General features: G+C 39.7%; 1 protein-coding gene across 1 annotated transcript in view; it reads left to right on the top strand.

The window, feature by feature from the left end:
• The first annotated feature begins 2,783 nt into the window (after positions 1 to 2,783).
• Positions 2,784 to 11,318, top strand: part of FAM3B (family with sequence similarity 3, member B) — a 22,240-nt gene continuing 13,705 nt past the window's right edge. Inside the window, exons 1-4 of the mRNA XM_009328039.1 lie at positions 2,784 to 2,830; positions 6,664 to 6,736; positions 7,685 to 7,806; positions 7,933 to 8,123. Coding sequence (XP_009326314.1) covers positions 2,784 to 2,830; positions 6,664 to 6,736; positions 7,685 to 7,806; positions 7,933 to 8,123 — 433 coding nt within the window. The remainder of the gene's footprint in view (positions 2,831 to 6,663; positions 6,737 to 7,684; positions 7,807 to 7,932; positions 8,124 to 11,318) is intronic.

Raw genomic sequence — 11,318 nt, forward strand, 5'->3', positions numbered from 1 at the left:
ATCTTAATGCTGAGGTCAGAACACGGTATTGTCTTTGCAGATAGGACAATTTTTCTTGTATCTAGTCAGTGAGCGTTGTGGGACCTCCATTACTTTTCTATAACACTGGTATACTGGATTTGAAAGATAAAGAATGCAAGGTTGAGCAGTCCGGTGATAACTACTAGTTATTTGGGTTTGTGTTTTTTTTTTAAAAAAAAAAGGAAAAAAAATTCCTTTGCATTTTGATTGCAGAGCAGTTTGCATATCTGTGTGGGAAACAAGGAGGAAAAAAAAAAGAAAGCTTAGCTCTGAATCTCCCAATCCCTTGCCTAGAAAATTTTCTGCCTATGATCCCTTCATATAGCTTTCTGATTCACACTGCCTCTGTGTCTGACTCTGCATGGAATAAGCAAAGATTTCTTTTTTTCAGGAATGGTGCTTTTACAGAGGTGCACATAATGTGTGTGAAAATAAAACACTGATTTTTTTTAAACTAACTTGTGTATTTCACTTCATAACTGGAAGTGCCTGTGATATTCTTTCCTTTTCAATTCTTGCACTTTCAGATTGCTTGGCTGAATAGAGTGAAATAATTGGTGTTGTGATCCAACATCTGAAAATTATTTCTCTTGGAATTAGGAGTTGGAAGTAGGAGGAAATTTCGAGTTTGCTTCCTTCTTCTTCTGCCTCTTAGTTTTTAAGGGGAGAAAAATGATGAATTATAAGGAATGTAAGAAACTATAAAGCTTAGGTGTTTTCTCCCTATTCTATTTTCCGTACTTCTCTCTCAATGTCTTATAATTAGAATTTTCAGTACATGTTATAACAAGAAGTTGTTCCCTTGAGTTTTTCTTAAAGCAGTAGACTTTGCTCTTAAAAGAGAGAGAGTGATGTTCCGATTCTGTGATTCGGTTCCATATCATCCTCCTGGGTTTGGTTTAACACGTAACAAATAATTTCAAAGTTGTATTCCTTCTTCTACAGTATAGTAATATAAGTAATGCTTCTGTCACCTGTTTCAAACAGAAACACAGTGTGAATGTTTGGATTGATACAGTGGTAAACAATGAGCCCTTTTTCAATTCAGAAAGTAATAACACTTGGATGCTCTTAAAATGTTTCTTAGCTGCTTCCCTCTCCCCACCCCCTCCTATCTACTTACCGCAAAGAGTTTTAGGAAGGAATTTATTGGGAAAGGCTCCTAGTATGCTTTCTAATGACAAGCGAGATTTCTTCTGAGTTGCTTAACAAAGGCTTTTTAGTGCACTAGATTGCATATAAAAGCCATTCAGTTTTATCCTTTCACTTTGAATGTCATTGGTCAAGACATTTTATTAGAAACACTTGAATTATATGAGCAATAATCAAGTAGCACAAATGAAATAGTAATATATTCTTGAGTTTTCATGGCATCCCTTGCCACTAAAATTTGGCTTATAGTAAAAAGGTTGTTAGCGACATCTGCTAGCAGCACAAACTTCATCTCGGCTTGTAAATTGATGCTTACACTGACAGATATTCAGGTGAGTATTGCTTTGTTGCTCCGGCAACAAGAAGAGCAATAGAAACCCTTGAGGGTTCATTTTTAGCCTACAGCACGTTAAGAAAAATAATGCTCTTGAGCATTTTTCTATGAAAGATGAAATACAATGATAGACTACTGTGTTACCAAGCGTGTCTTACTAGTGATCTTTCCCTGATATATTTTCTTTTAAAGGAGAGTGCTGTGAGGTATTTTATACTCCTGTTAACTAACTTCAGAGATAAAAGTAAACCATACCTTAAAAAAAAGGGGGGGGGGGGGGGGGGGGAGCCAAAAAAACAGAGCTTTGAGTAAAGATGGCACTGGAAGATATTCCCTATTTATTATGGAAGACAGGATGCTCCACATCACAGCGCTCCAAATCATTCCTTGTACACGTTTCAATATTTCTTACAGAACCAGTATTTTCCTAATGTGAATGCAATATCATGTACCATGAAAATGTCAGAAAGCTGTGTTTCATTGGACGCAGCCTTTTAGATAATTGATGCTATCAGTTCAATCATTAGGGATTTGAAGATGTGTGATTTGAGTTCAAGTAGTTAAACCTGAGTTCAGGCATGGGAATACGTTAGTTCTATCCCACTGCCTTCACAAGTTTTAGAAACATTATCATGAGCTTTTTGGCTCAGTTTAAATGCTGAAGAAAATAGATGAAATGCTGAAGAAAATAGATGGAGAATTTTAATAAGCCTTTTTTTCAGGTTCTGTAAAAGAAGTTAGGTAGAGGGAATTGTTCTGTTTTTAAGGTGAAAGAGCTTGTATTTAGGATTTGTATGTTGGATCAACCTGAACGCAATATATCAAGGCAGTGTACCATTTCAGTTGTCAGCTTTGATGCTGTGCAGGTTAACTAGTGGTAATCAGAGCTATCGGTTTTGGTATCTCTTGTTAACGTATCAGTTGCTTAACAACAGTTAACTCTTTATCAACTAAAGTCAACCTATGGGTATTCTACACAGTTACTTGCTGTGTATCGGCTGGCTATGTTTCACTGAAGGATGAGCCATTTGTATACTAACCTTTTCCTTTTAAATATGAAAAGGCTTATGAGAGTTGCTTAACACAGCACATTTTCAGAGAGAGAGTGGTCCTTAAATTTTCTGATAATCCAGAATGATTGTGCTGCTGAAAGCTTCTTTGATTTCTGTAGAGGTTTCCAACAACTAGGTCAGTTGGTTGTCATGTCCTGATCTCAGACATGAGCCTCGTATATATAAGTAGTAATATGAGCTGCATAATGAAGGGGGCTGGTACAATGACCTATGGAGGTGAAAGTAAAGGAAATTATGGAAAGAGAAATAGGTAAGCCACCCTTAACTTCACTTTGTTAAAAATTGTAAAAGCATAATGGATTGATCCTTTTAAGAAAGGTCTGTACAGTTTACCAAGACATTAGTTCCTGTCAAACTTGACTCCCTGATTGATAAATTGTTCATTTTTGGCTGCTGAAGTTCTTGCTGCTGTTCAGAGAAGTGAAGAGAGATTGGTAATGGGATATGAGCAATCTTCTAAGCCAGTCAGATTTTCTGGCTTCTGGGGCCTAATTAGACGCTAGGCCAGGCTTGTGAGTAATCCAGTCCTGGTAATGGCTCCTCGGGAACGTTATCTGAAATATAATTGTTGGCTTCAGCCGAACCCCTGGATGAGATGGATCCGTACCGCAAAAGCCACTGCTACGACTTGCACTAACTGACAGAGGGGCTGCGGTGAGCTGAAGCTGGCTGGTGTTGTGAAATGTGGAGATGCTAAATAATTGAGTCTTCTACGAGACTTCCAGATCAAGGCTGAGGCACCTTGGTAGAGCAGAATGGGAGAGTGACTGCAGTTGCTGACAAGCTGCTGTAAGTGCAATGTCAGTCAGTCACCTGGCTTCTTTGGTAAGGGTTCACTTGTCTGAATATTTTGAAAGCCAGTGTACCCTAAGGTGCCCATTGCTTCTACTGGGAATTATCCACTCACAGGTGAATAAGGGGCACGATCATCTTTTAAGTAGAATCATTGGCCAGTTGCTGAATATTCCCCTCTCTGTATAACAAAGCACATGGTGATATGTCTCACCCCTAGGAACAGTCTGTCTGTAAGCAACAAAACATGCTATTTTAAAACATGTTGACATTGGTGACTGTACAGTAGTAATATAAGAATGTTTTGTGTTTGCTTTTTTTTTCTTTTCGCTGTATCTAGGCTTTGGCTGGTTCTTTGTGGTTGGGTAGTTTTTGAAATCCTGGGAATTTTAGATTAGACTGCGAAGGCACGTGCAGAATTTCTTTTAAGCTAGCCAAAAAGTAAAACAGAGAAGGTAATTTTCAGCATTTAAAAGCAAGTAGCCCTCTCTCCTTTTTTTGTAATTTATGATCATGTACATAAGTACATTAAAATCAATGTACTTCAGTATAGCTGCTGTCCTACTAATTCACTGGCTGTAAATCTTCTGATTTTTCTGATTGTCTTCTGGCCCCCTGTCATGGTTTAACCCCAGCCGGCAACTAAGCCCCACCCAGCCTCTTGCCCACTGAGAGAATCGGAAGGGTAAAAGTGAGAAAACTGGTGGGTTGAGATAAAGACAGTTTAATGGGCAAAGCGAAAACTGCACACAAGCAAAGCAAAACAAGGAATTCATTCACTCCTTCCCATGGGCAGGCCGGTGTTCAGCCATCTGCAGGAAAGCAGGGCTCCATCACGTGTAATGGTTACTTGGGAAGACAAACGCCATCACTCCGAACGTCCCCCCCTTCCTCCTTCTTCCCCCAGCTTTGTATGCTGAGCATGATGTTGTAGGGTGTGGAATATCCCTTTGGTCAGTTGGGGTCAGCTGTCCCAGCCGTGTCCCCTCCCAACTTCTTGTGCATGCCCAGCCTACTGGCTGGTGGGGCGGTGTGAGAAGCAGAGAAGGCCTTAACTCTGTGTAAGCCCTGCTCAGCAATAATGAAAACATCCCTGTATTATCAACACTGTTTTCAGCACAAATCCAAAACACAGCCCCATACGAGCTACTGTGAAGAAAATTAACTCTATCCCAGCCAAAACCAGCACACCCCCTCATTCCCCCCCCCCCAAAAGAAAGTTCCTAAAAGCTGAAGACTTCTACATCCAAAATTCAGCCTTCTAACAAAAGATATGTTTTTCTTGGTGACCGTTCACAGACCTGTTTTAGAGTAGTTTGTAATGCTTTAGAAATTAACTCTAGGTTGAAAATACTTGCATTAGTATTAGGAGGAAAATTAGAGCCAAAACTTAATCTGTGTCAGTGTTCCCTGAATTTGTCTGTGTGCAAAGAATTCCTTTGTGCATTTGACTATTTCCTAGACCTCTTTCACTTCCCACTTGGAAATACTTAACTGCTTGGTCTTCCTCAGTGGTTCTGTACGTTTTCCTTTTTCTGTGTCCTTGTGAAATACAGGGGCGGAGGGGAAGACCACAAGGAGCTGTGAGAGTTAATGCCACTCCTTAAGCAGATAACGGCCCCTTGAAGGCCTTGCCTTTTTTTGTCCTACCACCAACTGTAGTGGACCCTTACTGTCTGTTGGCTCTTCTTGCTGACTGATACATCTGCTTTTTCCAGCTGAGCAACTCCACCCGCTCTGGCTTTACAGCGATGTGTACTTATGCAAAATACTTGAATAAACTGCATTGTTTGTAACTATCCTCTCATCACATCCCTCTTTGAAGAGGGAAATTTTCACAGAGCCATGTTAAACCTGCAAAGAGAATGTTTACTCCTGTGTTGTTAGAGAGGAATTACGTAGTTAAAAGTTTAAATGGCCGTATTTGGAAAATTCTGGGGGAAAAAATGGACTTAAGCATGTCATGTTGAAGTGCTACTGAAAAGACAACTGACAATTTCTTGATAGCACCAAGGCATAGATTACTGCGATATGTCCTGGGAAAAATTGCTTTGCTAGCCAATACTCTGTGTGTGCATAAACTATACAAGGTTGAGTGTTTAAATAAGATTTATCTGAAACGGGCAGTTTACATTTTTTTTATTGAAAATTTTATATGGAGATGCAGAAATCTTTTAAGACTTTAACACTACATCAACTGTTATTTGACAGTTCTTTAGGAAGCATGGAAAGAATTTCACCTTTAAGGAAATTATTCCATCTTGTAGAGGCACTTGTTCACCTGATTTTTTTTTTTTTTTAATTGATGAGGTGTAACATTGACTGAAAGGAAAATGGGATCAAAACTTTGAAAAAAGGGATACAGTCTTTTTAATTCAGTCTTCAGGTGATGTTAGGATGTCTATCCCACTTACTGTCAAGCCTCATTACTGAATTTTCCAAAAGTTGATATTTTGTACTTTCAGGTCTTGCCATTTTCAGATAAACACTATGTAAAAATCAAATTTTCTGCTGCTTAAAATAAATGATTAATTATTTCAACCTCTTCAAGTGTGTCTTTTTAAATCCTGTTAAGATGAACTTCCAAACCAATAAATTATACCCATCCAAATTCTTCCTGGTACTTTGGGACTTTAAATTCTAACTTCTGGCTTTAGCTCTGACAAGAAAGCAGAACTGCACTTGATCTCATCTGAACCTTGAGGGAAAGGAAGGAGGCAGGCAAGTTTAGCTCCCCGGTGATTTTTCTTGCTTACACCCAAACAACTGAGATGTTCTTGCTTCAACTTTTCGTCAGTTCATTTCAGTATCGGACAGAAATCCGGCACAGAAAACATTAACTTGAGAAGATGAAGCTTCTGATCATCTGGAATGGATTCAAGTAACATTTTGGACTGTTGCTGTCTACTGCCCTAAACTACAAAACAAGAAGGAATACACATTGAATGTCCCTGTCCCTAAGACAGCCAGCCACCCTGAGAGTCTTTGTTTCTTACCTTGGGAGAGCCCGCAGGAGGGTGGTTACTGTGCTCTGTGTTTTGTTCCCCGGGAGGTGGCGCACATGGTTTGTTTTTCAAATAGAAGAGTTTTGAGCCCTTTCACAGCAAGTTCTTTTGTCTTGCTTGAATTCTAGTGAAAGTACTCACAATTTTTCTCTTTTTTAAATATCCTACCTAAAAAGGTCCTTAACTTGGGGTCTCCTGATCATTTGGTAATATCCCTCTTCCCTCCCCCTAAAAGCATCTTTTAAAAAGTCCATTCTTTTTAAGCCCTGAGCTTTTATCTTTAAAGGTATCATGGTGTATGCATGTTGATAAACTTTGGGGATTGGTCAAGCCGGACAGATCACCAACTGTTTAATATGGTAGTTTTATTTCACACTTTGGAAAGCTGGCTGGTTTTGCTTATTGCTGTCCTGATATTCAGTAAAGCCTACCTATTATTACACAGCTCTGCTCACAGAGGTACTGTATAAGTTTTCAGGTTTTTTCTTGTGCTTAAACTTCTCCTATGCTTCTGAAATTGCCATCGTCTTCAGAGCACCCTCTGTGCTTCAGGCTTATTGAATCCAAAACTGTAAAACTCGCACTTCTCTTGCTCATCTTTTCCCATTAAAGCTGGTCCATCTAAACAAAACACCTTTTAAGTTTGTGTATGAAACACAAAAGTAAGAATTTATTGCAAGAATACAGCTTTTTTGGTAACCACAGCGCAGTATAGACAAATACCTGAAGGTTTACAATTCAAGTGCTCGATGCAATTTTTCAGGACAACGTGTGATTCTGATGGCCACTTAAACTGTAAACATTAACTATTCTTCCCTTTCTGCACCAAAACAAATTCTTTTTAAAAATCAATGGTTTGGATTTTTTGTTTTCCTTCTAGAGGCTTACAAGTAACATCTGCCTATACATTGACTCATCATTTGTTTTTCTAGGAAATTCAATAGCTTTTCCTAAGAAATACAGGTTATTGTAAAGACTACAAGAATCTATGCTGCCAGTGTATACATAAATATTAGCATATTGGGTTTTTATAGTCGTTAGCCAGATAAAACTACTTTTTATGAGTAAACAAGGTATTGTGTTATTCAGCTTATTTATTTCCATGCACCCAGCGCTGTTCTGAAGTACTATGCATGAGAATACTACTTACTTTTCCTTTGGTTGAGTTTCTTTTAATTGTAACCTTAACATAAACTTCAGCTTTCTATCTTCTTACTCTGTGAGGTTTTTTTATCATTGTACATCTTGGACATTCTCTAAGCTGGTGTTTTATACTGATTTTTAACTGCTGATGTATTTTTACATAGCTTTCTAGTTTGCTCCTATATTGCCTTTCATTGACTTTCAACTTGTACCGCCTTTTTCCCACACCGTCCGGGAATATCGACCCACTGTGGGTGCCCACATCTGTTGCCATCCTGGCCCACAGGTAAGGTGATACCTTTTTTTTCTCTTCCCCCTCTCTAGAAGACAGGTCTGAAAGAAATCCAGCTCTCTCACCGTGTGTGCGGACTGGGCTTCAAAAGTGGATTTACTGTGTTTTTTTCTCTTTTAGAACTCCAGCATCACCTTCGGGTGACCTGAGCCCATCACAGCAGTGTCAGCCTGCGTCCCTGTTGAGTAACCTGGTGTTGGCAGAATGGATCAGGGAAGAGCTCCAGGACATACCACAGGATGTCACCTCATCAAGATACAAGTGCTTTGGGATTGCTGATAGCAGGGACCTTGTCAATCCAGCTCCTTCTGGTAAATCTCTACTTGATTGAGTGGGCTTACAGAATTGTTTACATCCAGACTTGGCTGTAGACCATGTGGGATTGCACAGGAACTGTGCTAATAGGGACCTGTAGGCCTAATGACTGCTGCTGACAGCAGCATTTCAAGAAAACAGACAACAGAGATCCTGTAGGATTGTGCAAAGCCATATCAAAGTATCCAGCATTTAATAGAAGGATTTTCCTCTCCCTCTCATTTTGCCCTTCTCCCTGCCCTTGCCTTCTCTGAAAGAAAAGTTTGGGCTGAACTGAAAGAAAGTTTTCTTCTGAAAAGTTTGGGCCGCTATGTATTAAGGGTGACTGGATTTGGGCCCATAATGTATTAAGCTATTGCTGCTAATACCGAGGAAACTTTGTCGGTCAACATCTTCTAACTGGATGAAGTGCAATTGAAAATATTTTCCTTGTGTATCTCTGGATTAATGAGCATAAAAAACCCACACAAATATGCCCCACCTTTGTGTTGTTTAACAGGCCAGCAATGTCCTGGGAGCTAGACTCACTAGCTTTACAGGTTTTCTTTCTAGTTTATCAGTTGCAAATAATCATTGCTTGCTTTTTGCCTTTTTTTATATGATCCATTTTTGCATATCTAGGGAAAGGTGTTAAGATTTTAATATAACCACAAAAGAAGTATCTAAAAGCTGTCATTTTGTTCTAAGTATTTGCTCCTGGGTTTCATAAAGCCATTCAAGGTATACCAGGGAAAAAAAAAGTCATTGTATTAAAATATACATTTAAATCCCTATTTCTCCACATTACTCTTCCTGCTACCACAATTCAGGATGCTGGGGTTCTACCTGAATTATGGGCACAGGCACACGGTGAAGCATGGCTGAGTTACGGCAGGTTCCACATTGCCACCCCTATTGTCCATGTGTATGTTCTTATCTGTCCCAAGTCTTCGGTAAAATTAGTTAATTTAAACATCAGTTGTATATTTTATGTAGGCGGTCTAGTTTTTCTAGTAGCCCTTGAAGTCCTTGTGACCTCTGCAAGCAAAGATTAGATACAATATTCTTTCTCTGCCTTACAAACTCTGCCTCCATTTTAAATCATTAAATTCTTTTAACTCAGCCTAGCAGAATTAAAAATACATTGTTGGGCATTTGTGGATGAGCAGAAAACATGTAAATTAAATAGCTACGAGGACTGGAATGACACTTTTGCAAATTTGTTAGCCAAGTGGGGTGGATGCAGAAAATACCTCTCCAGGTACAACGGCCCAAAGGGCAAGCAGGAACTTGCTCTGTTGTAATTTCACAGTGTTAGCAAATGCCCATAAACTTTCGCTAAGGACTGCGGCTTTTGTGATGGTAAGACAAGACTAACACATAAGCACTGCATACATACATTCACCTGTTCCGTTTAGTGTCTGCAAGAGTCGTTTGTTCCCTGAGTAGATTTCCTGTGCTGCTTACCACCAAAGGGTCTTACAGCCTCACAAGCATCGAGAGTGAGTATTAATGTTTTGAAAGTTTTTTTCTAGCCTTTCAAATTACAGAATGAATGGTTACAGAATAAGGACAGAAATGATACTTCGAAAATGTTCTGCATCCCACATCTTTGATTAATTACTAAAGAAAGAACAGTATCGTGTTTCTTCTGCAGACACCAAAGTGAGATACCTGAAGTAAAACATTTTGAAGTTTCCAAGTCCTTTGGTATTTAAAATCCCCTCAGCTAGAGACCACTGGATCCCTGGGCTTTGGCAGGCAAGCAAACCAATTACTGCGTTGCCTGATTTTGTAGCAAATCTCTGGGTGCAGGTCAACATAGTTTAGGCAGTAATGACAACTAAGTAACCTGCTACATTTTTCTTGTGGGTAAAAGCAGGTAAATTGGCAGTTATCCAATAGACACCTATCACTAATGATGGGGTGTTTTCTCAGTAAGGTGTTGAGGTGGTGACAAAGCTCCTAGGGGCTTAAAAGTTTTATCTGTGGAGTCTGTGACCCACCAATGCTCATACAATAAATTTATTTCTAAATTAAATTATTCTGAGTCCTAGTTAGTTTTCCTTGCTTTAATAAAAGTAACAGAATTTTTCATTTGGCTACCACAAACTGTAGCATTTTGGGTTTAAAGACACATTATTTTTACTTTAAAGGCTAGAAATGCACTCTGCAATAGTTTCAATCGTTTATTAGCAGAGACATCATTTTCTGATGTGCCATCTTGCAGGATAACAGTTCCTGCAGAAATAATTGCATATTTGGAAAAGTAACCCAAGTGTTGTCCTTAACTTTCTCTTGCCCACTCATAACTCCTTTTCTTTTTTGTCCTATGCTTTTCATTTCTTAAGTTTATTTGTCCCGTGCTACCACTTTAATTATTCACACACCTAGGTTTTATTGGATGTTGCTTTTCATTTGCAAGCTCCAGTACCAGCAGCAATTACTCCCTCAGGTTTTACCTGCCATTTATAGGATACTATAATATCACACTCACAGACGAGGACAAGAAACACATCTTCTCCAGGGACTGGAAACATCTATAGCTTTCATGGGTGTCCTGGGAGGAAGGCAAAAGCCCAATCTGGCTGCAGTCCTGTATGTGCCCTCCTGCAGGATTTTATTCATCTGTTTGCTGAAGTAAACATAATTTGTGTGCATCATTAGAGGCAGAGGGAATGAAGAAGCTTAAGGGAAACTAAATCAGAGAGTTTTAAGGGCAAATACTAATTCACAGTGTAGTCTGAGCAATTTTCAAAATGAAATCACTAGCTTCCTTGTTTGGGTTTTGCCCAACTCGGAGGTCTTCCGCTCAGTTTCCTGAACACGTTTGAGTGGCTACTTCAGTCCTTAGAAGTTGTCTTTGATGTGAGCTGTGATTTCCTCGGTTCAGGGTCAGGGCTGACTGGTGCTGCTGGGGCTCAGCACCCACACAGGCTGCTTTTATCTCTTCTCATCTGCTACAGACTAGAAAGCGTGCCTTGCCAGCACTGTGCTGTGGTTTCGCACTCTTTACATCTGGCCTGGGAGGTTGGTGAGCAGGAGAGAAGCGGGTGTGCTGCCCCGCATCACAAGCACAAGCAGTGCCAGGTTTTTGAGTGAGGAGAAACTGGGGACTGACCAAGTTACCCCACCAGGAAGGAAACGTCTGGGCAAGGGCGCACGTTGCTCTGCTCACAGCACCGTCAGGGTCCACCACAAGAAAAGATGAA

The sequence above is a fragment of the Pygoscelis adeliae genome, unplaced genomic scaffold, assembly GCF_000699105.1.
Source record: "Pygoscelis adeliae isolate BGI_AS28 unplaced genomic scaffold, ASM69910v1 Scaffold154, whole genome shotgun sequence".
NCBI classification, from domain to species: domain Eukaryota; kingdom Metazoa; phylum Chordata; class Aves; order Sphenisciformes; family Spheniscidae; genus Pygoscelis; species Pygoscelis adeliae.